Source organism: Aptenodytes patagonicus, chromosome 2, assembly GCF_965638725.1.
Source record: "Aptenodytes patagonicus chromosome 2, bAptPat1.pri.cur, whole genome shotgun sequence".
Lineage (NCBI taxonomy): Eukaryota > Metazoa > Chordata > Aves > Sphenisciformes > Spheniscidae > Aptenodytes > Aptenodytes patagonicus.
This window is the reverse complement of record NC_134950.1, coordinates 56496513-56517301: the sequence shown is the minus strand read 5'-3', so window position 1 is coordinate 56517301 and position 20789 is coordinate 56496513. Positions and strand designations below refer to the sequence as shown.

The window sequence follows — 20789 nt, the reverse complement described above, 5'->3', positions numbered from 1 at the left end:
GAAGCAAACCAAGCCAAACCCATGGGGGATGTAAACTGGACAGCGTTAAAAGATTTTTCGCTCTAGAGTCACAAACTAGATTTTCTAAAGAAAAAGAAATATTAAAATACTCATCAGGCACGATGAAACACTGAAACATAAGGGGTCAAACTTTCTACAGCTTTCAGTACAGCTGCTAACATTGCCTGCATTTATGTGGCAATTGTGGAAGAATATATACTTATTTTTATTTTAGATCATTCTAAAGGAGCTATCCTTTCAACTAGCATGATTATTATCATTAAGGAACTCACAGTATTTATAGGACTTTGTCTCTCTGAAACACTTCAAAAGACAAATTCAGTCATTTTGTTGAATTAAGGTAACAACATAAAGAACTGGACCATACTATCTACTGGAAGGCATCTAATGCAACTACATACATTGCAAAAGTAAGCTCTTTAAGTTCCTGACATAATCAATGAAGGGAGGCAGATACTTTTAGAGAGTGAACACGTAAACTAAACAGGAGCTCTAAGTCATGCAATATATCTTTGAAGTTTTCTTTTGCTTAGCTTTAAGTGAACTCCAGCTGTTACTTTCTCCCTTCCTATAATTAATGCACCCTTTTAAGTAAATGTCACCACTCCACCCGTTACATTTTTTTCCAAAGGATTCAGGACCTAAGCAAACAAGCAGTACTTATTTTCATGAGATATTGCGTTTTCCTTTAAATGTGTTAAAGGAATGGTTATCGGTTACCCTGCAATTCATGAGAAAACATTTTGAATGTTGTGCTTAATAGCATTCACAGGACTGGACTGAAGTAATGTAAAGCAACACATTGAACTATTAAATCGAAGCAACACACAATTTTTAAAGCAATTTTATTGAAAAAAATGCTTATGTGGTGAAGATACTGTTAAATCTTTCAACAGAGTGAGGAGCAACATCACATAGTCATTATAAAAATCCTGGATCTGTTTCTCAGATAGTTATAAACTGTTACGACCCCACTGGCTTAATTTATCCCTTACATTTAAATTCAGAACATCCTTCTTTGTGGTACTGCTAATGTTGAAGTTATTACAAATCACAAAAATTTCATGAGCAAATGTACTTCTCACCATTTAGATTTTTCTCGGCAGCTCTGGGTTGGCTGTCAGGCAATTCTGAACCCTCGTCTTGTATTTTCCATGGCCTGTTGTACTTTGTAGCATACTGAATCAGTCAGAAGGAATGAAAAATTTGCTGGAAAATGCTGTAGCCAAATAAAAATCAAGATGTGCACATAATTGTATTTTTTGCCACCCAAGCACATTGGTAAAGATTGTATGAGTTACTTTGGAAAGAGTCCCAAATTTGTTGAATAGACTGTTCTTTTGTTAATGAGGCTGCTTAATAAAGCAGTGTAGATGAAGAATGTACACTGAATAAAGCAATGCAGATGAATCTTGGAGAATATCTCAAAGCGCTATGTTCCTATTTTTACCTGAAGAAAAATGGTTATGCATCAGTTGTAAACTGATGGAAAGCACATCAACGTGGAAACTACGGAAAAACAGATTTTTAGCACATTGTCTGTTGATTATTCTTGTCAATGCCCAGAACAGACTGCGACTTTATTCTGGATGACTTGAGGCAAGATGAGACCTCATCTCTACCCTTCCATCTCTCCATCTGCAGCCAATCCCGAACCCTGCCTCTTCCCCTTCCTTTTCCATTTTCCAGAAAGCAAGTGCTGCTGGGCTGGGTGGGAGCCTCGTGTAGAGGTGGAGCGAGCAGGGAAGCTGGTAAGGGCTCTGTGCAGAGAGGAGGTGATACCAGTGCGGCACAGGGGGACCTGACACACAGGGCAAGGGATGGGTGTTGCAGCTGATGGGTGTGTTCCCACATGTTTCTCCAACAGCCTGTGACCGTCATATCTCCTTATCAGAAGAAGTCACACACCAGCCTCTCTCTCCATCCAGTTCTAAATATTTACAAAAAGCTCAGAGTCAAAGCAACTATGGTACTTTACATTCTAAAAGAAATAAACTACTAAAAAATCCCAAACCGCTAGGCAATATTAACAGAGGTAAATCCTCTTGTCTCTGCTGAAGCCAATAGAAGTTTTGCTAATGCGGTGCACATTTCACCTTCAAGCTTTAAAAAGCAAGCTATATTAGAATAGATTTTTGACCAACATTTTTGAGGGAAACAATGAACAACTAATTTCTTGCTAACTCACTCGTCTTCTTTTTGGTCAAGATTTTAGGGTGTTTCACTCACTTTAAAATTAAATAGCAGTATATTATTTGGTAACCTCTCCCATTCAGGACACCAATAACTGTACAAGCATAATTGTGTAAGCATAAAGCTGAATTTAATGCAGGAGCTGGTAGAAGACTCCTGTTGGAGATTGGTCTAGAGAGTTTTAATTTATAATGTAGGTACAGAAATGTGTTGGCAAGAGCCTCTTGAGTTGCCAGATGATACTAGTAACATTACCAGTACTAGGAAAGGTCATGGTGAGACGATGGGAGATGTAACCGTAAGAAAGGACCGAGCAGAGCTGGAGATGAAGAACGGAAGCTTAAATTTGATGGAGACAAACACAACAGACAGGGAACACCAAGTAGAAGATCACAGGTCTCCAAAGAGCAGACATTCCCATTTTTTGAGGAATCAATGGACCACAAAATCAAATTTAGTTTATTATATTCTCAGGTCTTCAACAGAGGAATGAAGAAGGAAAGGAAAAAACAATGCATATTCTTATACTTTGGCTATACAATTCTAATCAATGGGGTAAAAAAGATTTTCTGTGATCTTAAAGTGATTTCTAGGCTTGTGCTAAAGAGATAGAGGGAACATCTTCATGAGAATTTTCAAGGCAACACACTAAATTTCAAATTGTATTTTTCTAGTTTGTGCTCAAATGTTTGTACTACGTGCCTGTGAAAAACATGAACTTTCTATGTAAGGAGCCAAACGGATCAGCGATGCTTCCAAACCACTTGAACTCCAGTGAGAGCTGGAAATTTTTGACTAGGTTACATTTCTTTACAATGCCCATAAAAAAGGCAAATAACAGAATAAGAAAAATCACCTTTTACATGGGAATACTAGTACATGATGCACAGCAACTTTCCAGTTTCCTTCAACTACCTTTTTTTTCTCCCGCTTATTTTATTTTAGAGGTTTATCTCAAATATTTCATCTATGAGCACTCTGAGGGAAGCTGCAGCATGCCAGGTATTTCAAAACTAACTTTTCAAATATACTGCAGCTCGTGAAGCTCTTGGAGCTAGAGAGACCACTAATATTTACAAAACATGGTGCCGTTGTCCACAGTTCCTCAGTGATATGAGTAATTCTGAATCCTACAAGCAGCCATGCTGAAGCCAGCCAAATTACTCCTGTGCATAGGGTTTGGAAGTTTAAATGTCTTAATATTGACACTGGGGGAGTCAGAGGTAGCTCTTGGAAATCTCTGAGGAAAATGGGCTCACGTTGGAGGGAATTATTCAAGGCTCAGAAGATGTAGAGGGACAATATTATAATATAATATTATAATATTATATTGGCTTCAAGCATCTTAACATAGGTACAAAATGTCCATTCATGTTCTCCTGGGAAGCAGAAACCCTAGATGGCCCAGAACCATGCTAGAAAGTTCTACAGCAACTTTGTAGACATCATGTATTACAGGAAGGGATTACTCTTGGCTGTTTTGACAGTTACTAATTTGTTCTGGTTTGTTCTAAGCTGTTCTGGGTTTGCACCAGGTCACACCAGGAGAGTGGAAAGAGGACTTTGGAGAATTGCCTCTTTAAGCTGTGTTTAGTTCTCCTCAGTCACAGCTAGGAATCTGAACCCAGATACCAAATCATCATGTGGTGGATAGTAACAACAGAATCAAGAATTTGGTAACTATTAAACACCCCACCCACCCCTTGTAGCATTTAATTAACTATATGGGCAAGAGCTAATTCCTCATAAGAGGACCATGGAGACATTGTCAAATAAGAATTACAGAGGGAGGTAAAGCAACATCTCTAAAATCACACAGATGTTTTGCCACAGAAGAGGGTTAAAAATACAAGAGCTAGTTCGTGACTTAAAGCTATGGTACACTGTGAGTAATAGAACCGCTAATCTTTTGTAAGTCCTGCAGAGCTTGGCCAAAGTTTCTAACTGAGCTTTGTCAGCCCTGTACATATTCTTGGCTGGATAGCCTCTAAAAAGTAATTAATATTGCTTTACAAACGTAGTATTCATGTTTGAAAGCTCACATGCTCACATCAAATGAGTACGACTAAGCTGTTGTTGTGCCCTCTGTCGTGGTGAGTACATGCTCCTCTTCCCACTCCTGCCTAGATAACAGCCATGATCCATGATAGGGGGTGAAGATTCACAGGGCATTCATCCATCGTCTAATGATCGTGTTAGATCTTTCACTGTGCAGGCACTTTATGAATGTTGTGAAGCTGTAATGCTATCCTTCCCACAAGGACACTGAATTACTTATCCATGCTTTTGATATAATGCATCTTGGCTGAACTGTTGCAGCTCTCTCGCTCTGGAAGATTTCCAGTCAAAGGCTATATTTACGTCAGTTACAATTGATTCAAAATGCTTCCACGGGAACTTGAACAGGCTAACACATCTTCACGAGTTTAATCCAAAACAGAGACGATAGATGGCTTTCCAGTAAAACGGGAATAATCATGCTTGTACCTCTAGTTCTTTGGTTTGAGTTGGTATCCCTGGTTGGTATTCAGCCACTGCTTGGACCAGTATCTTTTCTGGACTTCCAGGTGACTACAGATTATGCTTCCAAAAGGGACTTAGGAGGGCGGTCACCTAACTCCCATTTTCAGAAAAGACTGAAGGATTCAGGAGCACAAACCCTGTGGACTTACAGGGAGAGTAAATGCTCCTGCGCACAAAGTCAATTTTGAAGGTGGTACTTAGGCTTTTAAGTTACAGAAGCACTTTTGAAAATTTGCCTTCAACTTAATTGTGTACCATTACACTCTTTGTCCTTGGAGTTCTTTTTCTGTGAGCATTAAGCTTGCCCAGTTTTCTGGGATTTTGACCACCTAAATTCAAGCCTTATCTTTTAAATTTGGCTTTGATTAACACAGCTGTTATTGATTCTTTTGCTTGGCAGGAGTTTCTGCAAGACCACCATAAAGTCAGCCTGTTTGTATTGTACTGTACCGTTAATCTCCTTTTCCTTTATGACATACATACACAATATCCTAAGGGGAAGATTACTACACATATATATGGATTCATACTCACAGATAAATATATATATATATGAATACACAACAAAGATGGGAACAAAGGGAGGGAATACTTTAGTAATCTCCTAAAAGCCTTTATTAAAAAGTCCAGATAACACATAAAATGAAATGTTTTGTACGGCATGAACCAGGGGATCAACATTAATTCGTTCCTTAATGGAAGTGTAATTCAAGATAAAAATGGAGCAGACTTTATGCAAAGTAGTTGGAATCATTTGGGTGGGAGAAAGATCTGTCAAATTAAGAGGCTGCTATATCATTATGATCACTTATGCACAACTCACCACCTAAGGTTTTCCGAAATAGTACATTTGAAGAGACTTTCTAATAAAAAGTAATTAAGAGTTGAAGAAAATACAATGTTGCCTGGAGTTGCTAGGTTAATTTTCATCAGAATTTGGTCATTATCTTAAAACAGCATCAACAGCAGAGAATTTCTAGCTATCTAGAAACATCTACATTTCTGTGTCTCACAAAGACTTTCTGAATTAGGAATCACTTTGCAATTGCACTGCAAAGCCCTGCCTGAAAAAGCCCTAACACCCAAGAGTGAGCTCTCTTTTCATTGCATGGACAGGATCACCTTCACTAAGAACAAACAGGAGCAAACCCGGTGATGGGAGATCCCTCAGAATTCTTCCATTCATATGAAAAAGGAGTCACAAAATCACAAAAAGCAGTGTGGACAATCAGTTATGCCAGTAAGCCCTACCTCCCATCCTGACAGAACACTACTGGGACTCCTAATGACACTGTATTTGCTGAAGAAACTCTGTTAGTGCTATGAGTATAACCGTCCAGTAGAAATTTCACAATAATCCTGCTGATCTGATTCTCTTTTCTAAACAAATCAACCGAGAACCTAAGCAGCGAAAGTCAAATCTCCAGGGATATTAGCTGCCTGGGTTTCCTTTCAGCAAGTCTTCATGTTTGACAAAGGAAAAAGAAAGTACTTGCTCTTTCATCCTGATCAAAGTCAATTAAAATCTATTATGTACTTACTCATCATATTGGACCATGATCATCATATTGTGCTGCTCTGCAGCATCTGATGTCATTTCAGACCTCCCTTTGATCCCCAGTACAGTCCTCGCGCTGCCCCTACGAGGGAATAACAGGGGAAGAAATCCTTGAAAAGTTCTCCCCAAGGCAAGGAGTATTATTTTTGCTGATGGTCATGACCCCAGCTCATGGTATTTTGCTGCAGGCAGACTTTGGAACCGGAAAGGTTGCGCTGGCCATTTCAGTGTGTGCAAACTGCCATAGAGCAAGAACTGCTAAAAGAAACTCCTCAAACACTCCTGGTGTTTGCTGTGAAAGTCTAGAGCTGTGAGCGTCACGCCAGCCAGAGAGAAAACCCCTGGAATCCCTCCGTGAGTGCTGGATTGATGGTCTATTGTCTGCATTTATTTAGACTACATAAACAAACTTCCAGTTTCCTCAAAAAAATGTGGACAAGTCCTAGTTTCCAGCTCCCTTGAGTTTCTCCAGTTTTCATTACTAGGTAAACAGTTTTACCTGCTCTTCACCACCAGCCCCCTGATGCCCTGGATTTTTACCTGGTTACCAGACATAAGCACCTTCGAACTGAAAGTAGCCATTAGAAAGAGCCTGCGCTACCTGCAAATCCCTGCCTGCCAAGTGTACAGATTTGAGCACAATTTGAAAAATGTGGATTAGGATAATGTATTTGTGAATGTAGAAGCACTTTAGCTCATTTAGCTGTGTAATCTGTGTGAACGCATCACTTAAATTGTCAGACCTGGCTTTCCTCCCGTGGAATGATATGTCATAAGTTTCTTCTTTCCTTACAGCTAGGTTTGTATAAAGCTCTGCTTGTGCAGGTTAGAGTCTGGTCATGACACTGAGCTGAAATACACATAATTATCATAAACATCTATATGACATCAGAAGGCAAAAGCTGAAAAAGGTAAATTTCTGACTCCAAATCAAATGAAAGCAAAAATGGGAAAAACTGTGATTAATCCAATTTTAAGTAAAGATTCTGCTCCCTCTGCAACATTATTCCAGGGGAACATATTTTTAAACAGAATAAATGGTGAGAAAAAATTGTGTTATAACAGAGTATAATTTTCCAGAAGCACACCTTGTTAGTAAAACCTTAAATGGGTTCATGTTAATAGATTCTTGAGGCATATTTGCATATAGCTTGAGTCAATGCAAAATGTGCATATGCCCATCCTGCAGTTGCTTTCGTTTGCACTGTATCCAGTTGTTTTTCTACAGTGGATCTTTTCTTTTTTTTGTCTCCCCCTTTCCTGCCTGGTAAAGCTGGAAAATTCCACTAGTGATAACTCTGACAGCTTGCTCCCCCTCCTGTCGCTCCTCGTTTAAGAAAACAAGAGGGAGTGAGCAGGGTCTGGAAGGCTGAGAAGTTACTCATTTAGTAAATTCTACAAGTCTTACCTCGGAGCAGAATAAAGCCTTGGTGTTATCCTTAAAGAAGCAGAGCAGAATCCTTCTGAAACCCAACTTCTTCATGCTCCTAGTGGCAGTGAGTCCCTCCTCAGCCTATGATCACCAAGTTGCATATTCTGGAAGCTATCTGACAGTCTGTGATAGGATATTCTGCCTCTAGTCATACAAAGGCTGCAGGAACAAAGAGCGGTGGGGCTTCTGGCCCTTGTGGGAAACGGACTGACACTGCTCCATCACTATTTAAAAAGTAGATGCCTTCAGGATAAATCCTCTTAGTGTGTTTTCCTGTTTGTGTCAGAACTTAAACCTTTTATCCATTTCCTAGGAGGAGAAATTAAAAAGTAATCAGCACTAAGCTGCGCTGTAATTCAGGAAAGTCCCTGTAGGGTGGCTCAGAAAAAGACAGAGCCAATTTATGTGTTTTCTGCTAAAGGGATATGAGACACTACCATTAGTGTAATGCAAAAAATCATAAATGACCAGATGCAAATTAATGAGGAGCTCTCTCTGCACGGAGATGGCTGCTCCACCTGGAGCAGAAGCATAGTGCACAACGCCAGCGAGGAAGGAGAAGCGAGCCAGAGTACAGCTGTTAAGAAATCAAATATTTATGGGGAAGCCTTTCGTGCTTTTCCTACAGTGGGATGATCAGTGGGAGGCCTAGATGAATGCTGAAAAAAGCATGCACCGGGTTTTGTATGAACAGTGGCCCAGAATTGGGTTTTGGCCACAAGATAGATTCTGGTGATCGAGTCTTGAAATTTGGGGATGATTTTGACCTGCAGCTGGAGGATGAGGAAACACACTGTTCTGTTAATGCTGTCAAAGGAGCCCTAAGAAATAACTCTTAAGCATGGAAAGCATATGAGGTGGTCAAACTTTACTCCCTCCACCAAACCTTTGTTTATCCATTGAAATGCTTAAACTGGCCTGTCAAATTTACAGCATTCCTGTCATCATTCCTCCAGCCTGAAATACAGGAGGAGAAGCTGACTTTCTGGTTATAAGCTTTTTGATATCCTTCACTTCCTCCAAGACATGGCTAAAGCCCTTCAGCAGAATAAAGGGAAGAGAAAGCCTGTTATTTAATCAGAACAAGCAGAGAATGAAAGAAAAAAAAAAAAACCTGGGGGAAAAAAAAGAAGGGAAAGGACTTCCTGAATCAGCCACAGATTTCCGAAGGGACAGAAAAGAGTAAAACCAGAAGTGGTTTGGTTTTACAGTTCATCTTGAAATTAAATTTGCTTTATGTTTTAAACTGGACTTAATGTTGCTTTTCTATTTCTTCTGGTGAACTTTTAGGATCACATAAATCCTTGAAAAATTTGAAAACTTCTGGTCATTTACCACTGTCTGTAGGTCTGTTTAGGGACCGGTATCCTTTAAAGGATAAACTGCAAGGAAAAGGGTGGCTCAGGAATTTGGTAGTGGACTGTGGGGCTGTTCATGCTACAAATCTAGCTGGTGCTGGTGGTGACCAGAAACTGCCTGGCAGCTACTGCTTCTTTGCCTGAAACAATATAGTGATGCTAGTCCATATCCTCCTGACTAAATACCTCTACAGTGTTACCACCTAAAGGCATTCAGAGGCAACCTCTAGACTGAATAGTCATAAGACTGGCCTCCCCGCTTCCTTCAAGGATGTCTTCTCCCTCTTTTTAATTAAGTGGTACACTGCTGCCACTATTACTCTCCTTGAGCTGTAGCTGTATGAAGAAATGAAAGTAATTTTATACCTAATTCTAGGCTTTGTCTGAATAGTCAGATAAATATAGTTTTAGGACTAACTTTTCCCAAAGTTGCTCTCTAATGGAATTTAAACAAGCCTTGGTAACAGTGACTTAGGTTTTCCTAGGAATTAAAGTGAGTTTTGGTTGGCTTTGGTGAATAGGAAGGTGGGTTCCCCTTTGCAACCCAAGTCCCTTGGTTGGTCCCCAGCTCGCTGCCTGTGCGGTACAGAAAAATGCGGTCAGGGAGAGATGGGAGGAAGCTGAGGCAGGCTCACTTGCAGCAATTCACAGTGAGCGTCTCTTCCCTCTGGCTGCTGTTGGCAATTAAAACACTCCACGTGTTTCAGTAAGTGCTGGATCCTCTCGTCTAACATTAGATATGGAACTGGGACGAGTGAGTTAGGACCCTGCTTGCTGCAGGCTCCTGATTACAGCCAGTGAAAAGAAAGTCACCTCCAAAGAACAATTCAGCTCAGCTATGGATGAGATGTCTTTCTTGCTGTCCATAAAGGGAGAAAACAGTGAGGGACTCACCAAAGAGCTGTTAAATGCTGGAAATGGATAAGTGCTCACTGGGCATTTGGTACACTTAAGGGAACTATAACCCTCTCCCTGCAGTGTCCTTGCACTTAACATATTTTACCTCCAAAATGCAGTATTTTCTTTAACTACAATTTAAACAAACATTTAGGTTAAAAGTCTTGCCATAAAACTACGTAAATATGTTTAAACATCTTTTTTTTTCTCTCACTCTTTCTGGACCAGCACAATGTTGAGCCCTAATCACAGCTGTCCTACGAAAAATAGTGGTGAATTCGTATTCACAGGTGTCCCACCGAAGCATGACACAGAGATCTGCCTGCACTGGTATCTTTATTCGTGTTTGAGTATTCTGTTTCATGGCTTGTACAAAAGTAGCCCTGAACTAATTCCATATATGGTACATAATGATGAAATATTTCAGCAGATATACTGAATGTCCTACAACTGATAAATACTGACACATGTGGTTTCATGCTATTCTTTTTCTAAAGGTAAATGCTGAGACATAAAATAGACCTGCTGTTGACTCCATGTTATGACTGCAGAAATACACAGATTATCCTTACAATGAGACAAATGTTTAAGCTTTTTGCTGCATCTGGATGTAAGAACCAGTCATAAACAATTAGCTATGTAAATAACTGATTTTTCAGGGCTTTGGCCAAACAAGTAATTGAACAAAATCTTCATTTAAAGTTGATCTGAAACAAAGCCATTTGCTTTTCCTGTAGAAATTCAGAAGAACAATAAACAGTTGGATCTCAGGGATTTGTTTTACTTTCTGTTGAAAGTTAAATCCACATAAATTAGAAACAAAACAGTTCATTTAGAAGATGTCGCAATGGAATGTTTCAGCTTTTTCTGATTATTGCCTATTTTTTTTCTTGGCTCAAAAAACGCTCAGTAGATTATTCTGATCAACCCAAACCTTTTTTTTTTTCCCCAAAAAAGAAATGTTCCTTTTTTTTGGTCCCACTTCTAAATACAGTCTCCTGTTTTAACAGGTCACTGCTGCTGGGGAATAGCTTTAAGGACTTGTCTAACTGATGTCATATGGCAAGCATGACAATAAAACTATGAGGAAGGAACTGGAAGAATTATCATTGGATTAATTATTCCACAGAAATTAAACTGGCATGATCATAATCATGTCGTGGTTTCTTCTGAAACATGTCTGCTATTTCCAGGGACTCTATATATTGATCTATTCCAGCTGTTAGTGAGCAAAAATCAGAGGCTCTTTACCAGGCTGGATTTTACATTAACACTGGGATACATGAAGCACACATGCTCCAAATCTGGCTTGTTTTTCATGGTAGAAAAATGGCAATATGCTAAAACTTAATAAGTGATGTATTTGAAAGAACTATGTAGATAGGAAGAAGATAGTCATTCATGGCCGAGCAGTCCAGACTTGACATCAGCTCCTCAGATGCCATGAAAGGTTAAACCTTCTCTTAAGAGATCTCTGAAGATCTGCTTCTTCTGTCTAGGCTTTGGCACGGGATCTGTGAAATTTTCTACCTACATTCATGATCGATTAAGATTTAATTGTGGTCTGAGCTCTGCCTAGGAGACCATTAATTTAGAGAATAGGGATTTTTCAAAAGAAACTACTTAACCTCAAGACCATTTAGACATAAAACTAGTCAGGCAAGAGAAGAGGGTTTACAGAGCATGACAAAAGAAGGATTGCAAAATGTGCAGTGCCGATGTACGAAAACTGTGGAACAGAGAAACCCTCGCAGTGCCTGTAGGAAGGGTTTTGTTTTGCAACGCCCCTGTGCCTTGCAGGAGGCCCGCGGCTGGCCGCTGAGCTGAGTTTCACAAACACGCTGAGGTGGCATTCTTTATCTGCAGTAACTCTCAGTGTCAGCTGCGAAGGTCACCTTGACAAATGAACTTGCCTGGTGGAAAAAACCTCCTCCACCAGTAAAGGAACAGGAAGGGATTGAGCTTGTTTTCCAGTGCCCATTGCAATAGCCGCAGACCAGGGCCGTATGTACACTGGAAACAGTATGTGGAGCCATGTGATGGGGGAGCCATTTTTTGTGCTGAATTTACAAACACAGAGTTTTTTTCAGGTGGCTCTTTGATCTTTGGAGAAACACTATTTTGCACCTTAATTTTCAGTCATCTGGTGACTTTTGAAAATATTCTCCTATTAGGTCCCTACAACAAAAGCCTGTCTTACTTCTGGCATTAAACTGTATCATAGAGAAGCTGTTAGTTATCCTAATCCCAAGGATTTACAGTACAGTTCCCTAGGGAAGCCACTTACTTTCCCTTAGAGACATCATCACTTTCAATACTAAACAGGCCAAGAAGGCCAAGAATAAAAAGATGACAGTCTGGTAGAAGAGTCACTGAGTGAGGAGGAAATGAAAACCAAACCCTATCAGTCACCTGGCAAGAAGATGAAGAAGATAATTACTTGGTAGTATCTGTGAATTTCAATGTATTTTCACTTGGAAAGAAGGACCGGAGCTGACAGTCTGTAACACTACCATTTCCTACATTCGCCAGGACCAATTTCTGGCTTTTGCTCCTCTGCAGCAGCAGCCTGACCATGCTCACAACCTGAACCAGGTGTGGCCCTGAAGAGGCTTTTCTAGGCACAGTTTGAATCACCCCTCAAGAGCAGTGAAATTCTGATCCTTAAAAGTAATCTTTTTCACTGAACCTTCCCCATTTTGCTTTTTCTCATCCCAAACCATCTTTCCAAACTGGTCTTTCCACTACTTCTTCTCCTTGATGTTGCTCCATGTCTTTGACGCACAGGGAAATGTTAGGGGTAGGGTTCCTGCAGTCTAAAATGATTGCCTGCCTCTCTTCTCCAAAAAAAGAATATTCATAACATATGATGTGGGCTGAGGGTTCAAAGATTATTATAAAGAGTATAGAAAACCCAGAATGCATGACATCAAGGGCTGAAAGATTACTGCAGCTTGAGCAAAAACAGAGGAACTTTGTCTAAACCCAAACAAAGCCAAGCAATGGGTAAAAGCCCTGTCTTACTGATTGCCAAATGTAAGACATTTATTCCCCCTCCTCCCTTAGATGTTAACCAAGCACTGCTAAACTAACTACAGCTAAACCACTGTAATGTATCAGAGATATTTTTATATTAACAGATGTTCTTCACTAATGTGACTTTAAAAGTAACCATAACTGCCAAATTCATATTTGGCCAGTAACCTTTATTTTAAGAACGGGAGTAAGTTTCTGCTGAGTTTCTAATGGTCCATCGACCAATTTACTTCTCCTTAAAGGTGAGGATTTAATCTGAACAAAATATCTTACTAGTTTCACCCATTAGGTAATGTTAATTTAATCAGCAATATTACTTGAGGGGGACTGTAAATCATGAAATGTGTTCCAGTAAAAGGACTTTAAAAAAATCCCTAACTAAATAGGCGTTACATCTGAAAATTCTGTTGGACGCAAACAGACAAAGGAAAAAAGTTTTTACTTTCTATACATAATTATGGCTCTAAATATGCTCAATCAGTTACAAATGTCCAATCTCCAACGTTCATGCCTTTAAACGGAAACATACATAAGTCAAAGACATATCTAATTACCATGTACAATGTAAATATTAGGTTAGTCTGAAATTTTGTTAATTATTTGACATGAAAGCAGAACTGGGCTTAGCAGTCAGGCAGAATTCGAGAGGCCTGTCTTGTACAATGCAACAAAAAAGAGGGTAGGAGAGAAGAAACTTTTATTAGCAAGTTTAAAAGAAGGAATCCATGTTAACCACTCCACTGTGAACCATCACAGACATTTAATCATAAAAAATAAAATATGAGAAATCTGAAAATATTAGCGTGAGATAAAAAAGAACAAAAAAAGCAGCAGCCACCCTCAAAAGTAAATGTAATACTATTGTTTACCATTGCCACAATTTGATGGCATTAAGAGAGTGACATTAGCTGAGGCCACAGATCTCCCTTGCCTGACTTCAATCCAGAGACCTAGAGCCCACCATGTTCAGTGCTTGGCACATGAGTGCGGCCAAAATCCTGTCCGTGCCACCTGAGGAACCAGGGCCATCACTAGCACTACTGAAAGTGGTGTTTTGCCCCTACCTGTGCATGTCTGAATGGCTGCAGCGGGTGCAAAGTAGTGGAGACTCAGGCCCCCAAAGGCACTTTTATCTGCTTGGGAAATGGATACCTTTTCAAACACAAATGCCTTCATGAGCCTGAATGAGGTTCCTGCTTGCTTTCAAGATCGAGGCTTTTATCAAGATTTAGAAATCTCTGGCTTCAACACCACTGTCCAAACAAGATATACCCATACCCATGGTTTTCATGAATGGCGATATACAGAAGAGCACTTCTTCAGGGCCAGCTGTCCCCTGCCGTTTCCAGCTTTTCTTTCTCAGTCCCTCTCACACTTGCACAAATCCAGCTGGGAGGCCCAAGGAACACCAGCGGTGTGACAATGTCACAGGTTTCATGTAGTTCTGCAAGATGATTATCTGACAGTTATTTCCTCTCGCAACACTCCCTCTTGCATCAAAGCGCTTCAGCTCCCTGTTTTTCATGTAACAGCTGGTACTGACCCAGCGCCAGCGGTTTCATCGGCAGGGCTTTCTTGGCATTGGCAAGACAGAAGAAAAATGCTGATTATGACTAATAGAAAGCGCTGGATCAGAGAGAGGAAAAATTCAAGATACTTGATAAGAGATGGTGTTTCGAAAAGGCTTTCCTGGCAGCACTGTCAAAACTGCAGTAACAGCCTCCTTTGCCAGCCTTTGCAACCGCAGGCAGCCCTCTTCGGATGCTCTGATGGATGACTGTTTCACATGGTGCCGGTTCTTGTTTTTCTGCAGATCCATATGAGCTGAGAGGGCAACTTACATCTTATAGGACACACGTGATTAACTTACTTAGTGGTGGGTTATGGCAGATGGGAGAAAGCATGCGTTTTAAAGGGGGGGCAGTGAAATCTGACGTCACCCACACAGGGCACATACAAGCCCTATCTGATGAAGACGCCCCTTACCCCGTGCCCCACCAGCATCCGTGCAGGGGGTGTGGGTGCAAGAGACCTGCCAGGAAACCCCGTGGGGCTGGGTCTCGGTAGGGCTGCAGTGCTGTGTCTAGTATTCTGGCCCAATTCCAGCATACCTCGAGGCCTGTTTACAGTACTTGTGAAATTTCAGTCTGCTGCTTACGCCACCTCTGCTCATTGTGTTTGTTTCTGTGTGCTGTGAAAATGTTGTTGTTGTTGTTATTATTTTTATTACTGTTATTATTATGCACTGGAGGTGTGAGTCAGAAGCAACAGCCTCCTAGGTGCTGTGCTTTGTACCAGATACGCCAGAAAATGCTGTTTACCATCAAGAGCCTGCAGCCTACTTCTGTCTATGCAGAGCGCTGTGCTCCCTGGCCATGTCCTGATTGCAGTTCAGGCAGAAAATGTCATTTTATACCCCTAAGATAGCTACATTTCAGAGACGGAATTGCTTCTTTCTCACTACATAAACTCAGAAAGTTAGGGGTATAAGTAAAACATAACTATAACAACAAAAAGTCAGAGTCTTTCCCATATTCAATTACATGGCAATTTTAAAGCTGCCGTCTTGGGTCCTATGAGGCATAGCGCTCTGGTCCAGTGAAGAATTATTTCTAGCCTCAGAGGGTATGGACATATGTGCAGACATACAAGGCCTTAATCTAATCAGTGATCCAGGACTATATTTTGTCTTTTTCAGGCCCTAGGCCAATTTTATAACTGAGGAAAAGAGGTAAATATTTCCTCTATTTCTGTTTGTCTTTCTGGCAGGCTGCTTAGAGAATAAAGCCGCTATTTGAAGATGGCCAGAAGTTTGCAATGATGGTAAAATTTTGTTGTGGGGGAAGCGGAGAGTGAGCAGGGGGCAGTTGAGGGGTCATGTTCCTGGGGAGTGTGGTTTTCCACATGGCTAAAATGCTGTGTGTCTGCGCTTCAGTACCACAGCTGATGCACTGCAGGTGACTAACACACACCGCACACATACATACATGTACGAATGCACAAATGAGAACGGGAGAGACCATACCATGGTGAATGTGTACTCTTCAAGGATTTTTAAAGCACTGAGTAATGATCAGCTGATAGGGGAAATTATGCAGCCTGACCCTGAAACTAAAACCTTGAGCAGACTTGCCATGACAGCAAAAAGTGTCTCTGCTTGCTTTGTCTTCCCTTTCTTATTATAGTCTTCAGACTGGTTACAGATCTGGCTATAAAATTTGAAAATTTGCTTAGGATTTGTAATTTACAGCTGCTTTTTGAAAAGATTCACTCTTATTGGAAAGAAATGGAAGTTGAGTCTGTAGAAGGTGCACCTTGTGGTGACAGCCGCGTTTAGAGTTATCGACTTGAACGCTGTGAACGCTGTCAGGCACACCACGAGTCCTGGTTTTCTAGGGATTTCTTTGATTTGATTTAACAGCCCATTGCCCCTTTGGAATATATGCTGACAATGCCTGAGAATTTATTACATGCTCTCCCTTCTCCTCTGAAGTTTTTCTTTTTCACAGATTGAGGAAAAGGGATTTTGAATAACTCCAGGTAGGACCTCAGTTCGGGCTAAAATACTGTCCCCTGGAGTTTCCTCAGAGGCCAGTGGCCTATACTGGAGTTACCACAGTGGGCAACCAGTGGCCTAACCCTGCTTGACACTGACTATTCAGAATAAAAAGGAAAAAATATGGGTGTTGGAGTGGGGAAGGAAAAATCTCGGTCAGAAGTGCCAGGGCTCAGAGCTGGAAAGAGTTTTTTCCTACAAATCAGAAAAATTAAGCAAGGGCTGATTCCTGTGAGGTGCTCAGCACATTGGCCACGATCCAGTAAAGCACTTAATGTTAAGCGTGCTCTGGAGAGTGCCATCGGGAACAGCCTGAGCAGTAAGTACCCGGCAGGATCAAGCTCCAAATGGGGACCAGACATAAACCAGATGGCATTACGTTAGCTTTGCCATGTTAATAAGCTCTTTGGTTTGCATTTTAATACCTTTCTCTCTCTTGTTTTCCTCTTTCTTGATTTGCCTTTTCTATAAAACAATCCGGACGTGTGCTGGGAGAGGAGGGCAATGTACTGAAATTACCCCTTATCACCTTTTCACAAGCATGGAGTTAAAGCAAGAGCTGGGAAAACTGCTGCTTGTTTTTAACTTAAACTTAAATCAGCGGTTCTTGGTCAAGGACCATCAGGGTTTGGAGCAGCTGAAGGAAGGAAAACGCTGACTCTGTCCTCTAATGAAGTCCCCAAATGTGTGGTGAGTGTGCTGTTGCATTTGAGAGCATCGGTGCCTGCATCAGAGTTTATTCCAATGCCTTGGGTTTTTGGGAGGATGGGGATGGGGGCAGGTAGGATGGCTGAGCAGGGACAATGGGAGACAGGTCTCTGGCTGTTCATAAACTAGGTTCAAACTGAACTGAAGCGAGACTGCTGCCATGTAGTGCTCAGCACTCACGCATCCACTGAGGTCATCTGCCAGAAGGCAGCGGGAAGAAAATAAAACCTCAGTTGCCGCTTTGTTTTTTTAAACAAGCTCCTGGGTTTCCACTTCTTCCTTTCCAACACAGTCACAACTATCTCCAGAACTTCCTCAAACCTGTGATTTGTGCAGATGCCAGCTTTTATATGGATGTTTTTGAAACCGAGCGCTGCCCAACTGGAAGCCTTCCTAGCTGGAGCTGCTTTCCTGCAGGGAGGACATGGTGAGCAGCCGAGGTGGGACGCGTGCCTCTGCCTCTGTGCTGCTGACACCATGGACTCTCAACACAGAGCCCTCTGGGCTCAAGTCCGAGCCTCAGAGCCTGAATTAAGACAAGCTGGTTGGCTGCCAGGCGGGTTAGGGGAATTTCTCCTGCACAGGCTGCGGCCATCACTTGTGCTGGAGCTGTGCATGCATGTGGGTTGTGCAGTGAGACTTAAGAGGAAATTTCTGTGATCATTTTAGCATTCACGCAAGTGGAAAAGGAGCTGACAAAGGCGCCAGGCCTTTGCTTTCATGACTGTGTTAATCTTCTCCTGGCCTTGGAGAGAAATTTTAGATAAACTTAGCACATGTTCTCAAAGAGCTTTCTTTCTCAAAGTTATTTGTGCTGTGGATCCTGCACTGATGAGTGATAATGCCAGTGAAATGGCCAATATAAATCAAACTTTGCTCGATAATCATTTTAGTAAGGACGCCTGATGCTATGTTGTTATTTAAGAAGTTGACAGTTGACTACCATGGCCCAGAACTTTTGAGATACATGGATTAAAAAAATGTTTTTTTTCCTATCTCAGAAGGTGGTGGTGGGGACCGGAGGAAGCATTAATGACCCTTTCTTTCAGATCTATGTGTCAACCAAGAAAATTCTTTTCTTAGGTGTAGTTATGGAGTTCTTCTGGTCCCGGGGAAAGAGTTTCAGATGCATATCATTTTAAGAATTAAGATAAATAATGTTATTGCCACTGCTGGAAAAGTTTCTGGTTGGCAACCGAGCTATATTAACTACCACGTGAAGTTTAGTCCATGGAAAATGTGGCATAATTCAGTTATTCTGCTATGAAAGAGGTAAAAGCCTAGTTAAGTTACTTTTTATTTTCCCTGTGCTAAGAGCAGGTCCCTGGACGGTTACAAAAGCTCACACTGTTAAGTGGTGGTGGCTTGTTAAGTCATGGCAACTTGCTTGTGTTTCTGAGTCCTAATAGACTAGGAGGGAATGAAAGTAGTTTGGAGACAACTGACTATCAGGCAGCACGTGTGGGCTTGGTGGGAATTTGACAATAACTTTTGATCAAACAAGGAACAAACTGAAACTGAGCCATTTTCTATTTGTGAACTGCCTATTCCTTTAAAGCTTCCTCCAGAAAATGCTCACATAGATGCAGTTGTCACAGCTCCAGGAGGTACATGAGTCTGTGGGCAGCTATTTTGTTTGTTTTTCCTACACTTTCTGTCCATACGTCGGCCATAGGCAGAGCTACAGTTCTGAAAACTGACTGGGAAAGTTTTCTGGCCTCACTGTAACACTTTGAGGCAATGATCTGAGCTGGTAGATGGGTCAGGAGGACCCCAGAACACCCCCTGGCACATCCCACAGTCAAGCTTAGAAGTCGCCTGAGTCTGTCCTTCCCGAGCAACTGGACAACACAATTAATTCCCCCAGGTGTCCATTTGTGACAAAAGTATAATTCAACAATTTTATATAGAATATTTCTATATGAAACAGAATATGAATAACAATGTGTGAATCAGGCCCAGCGAACACTTCAGGAAACACAGGGCAAGTTCTACTAAAAATAAGTTTATGATAAAGTTTGTGTCCAATGAAAATTAGACAACTAGAGCAACTCAAAGGAGCCACAGGGTTGCTCTCATTATTTATCTTGTCATTAGGGTTAAAACCAGCCCATCCATCAAAAGGTGTTCGAAGTGCTTAGGAATAGAGCAAATCAGAAAACTTTCTATGGTACAAACAGTAGAAGTGTATAAGTCAAGAATTTCCACTCAAGATATTATCTGGTTGGTTTCTTCATGCAAAATAAACTAATTTCATTTTTGTTAGGCAAACATTGGATCATAGCATGAGGTCACAGCTAACCAAGAAGCTACTCTCTTATCATAATTTCCAGGGAAGCAGGACTTTCCTATTTACATATTGTATAGGATAATAGTCAGAACTCAAATACAGTGTAATAAATAATTTGACCTTAGGCATTTTGATGGTTGCATCAAAGAAATGTACAGACTTGACCTTTCAAAAAAGTTCTCCCATCATACCTGGTATGAATGTATATTTTCTTATGTTTTCTTTGTTGAAATGCCTAGTGATATCTGTGTGTTTCAGTTATTTGTTTAGACTTCTGAGTAACTATTCTGATTTCAACAATCAGTATTTAATATTCTAGTCACAAACTTTCTTTTCCACATAATGCAATTACAGAACTTTTCAACAGCTTTGATTTCAACAAGTGCATGATTAAATCAGTAATTTAAATAAAGCACCACATCAAAACTAAATGATGAAGTCAAGATTCATTTAAAATAAGTTTCAACTAAAGAATTTTGCATGATCTTTCATCTACTTTCATCATGGTTTTGGTCTATTCTTCACTTCACTACTTAGTAATGGAAGAGTGTATCTATCTACTCAGCAAGATCTCTTCCAATGCTGTCAAACATGTCTCGCTTTCAAAGACTGACTAGTCAAGTTTTGTCTGATGACAAGACAAATGCAAAAAAAACCCTCATCTGCATAGCAAAAGCATTCACATGAAAGCATGGTTGTCAAAAAAGTAGATTTTAGATGTTTTCTTTTTTACTTATGTACTTCCTATTTCTTTAACTAATTGCCACTTTATCCTTAAATTTTGAGATTTCTCTCGAGGTCCTTTAGATTCTTTTAATGATTGGAAGATTCCTTGGTTAGGTTTCTGATTGGTTGTTGTATTATTTTATTTTATCTTTACATAAGCTACACAGTCTGAAAATATGGATAGGATGACATAAATCTCCACCAATCTTCTTATCTTAAGCACCTAAAAATTATATTTATGTTCATTTAAATTGATGTCTATGATCAAAGTCAACTCAGTGATTCATCCCTAGAAGGCACAACATCAACTGCAAAGACTAAAATACCTTCCCCATTCTCAAAATCTATAGGACTTACTGCAAAACCACAAAAGAGCAACTCATCAAAAGTCAAAAGTAATATCAAAAGCATAGAGGATATCACGGAAAAAATCCCGCAGCTTGATACTTACAGAATTTCTTAAAATCTAGCCACTTTCCAGCTGCCAGCCA

General features: G+C 40.6%; 1 protein-coding gene across 2 annotated transcripts in view; it reads right to left on the bottom strand.

The window, feature by feature from the left end:
- Window positions 1-20789, bottom strand: part of ARHGAP28 (Rho GTPase activating protein 28) — a 76227-nt gene that overhangs the window by 42528 nt on the left and 12910 nt on the right. Inside the window, exon 1 of one of the 2 annotated variants that reach the window (XM_076329940.1) lies at window positions 6279-6364. The exons of the other annotated variant lie outside the window; for it this stretch is intronic. Coding sequence (XP_076186055.1) covers window positions 6279-6334 — 56 coding nt within the window. The 5' untranslated portion in view covers window positions 6335-6364. Of the gene's footprint in view, window positions 1-6278; window positions 6365-20789 lie in introns of those variants that run through there. 2 annotated transcript variants of the gene reach the window in all.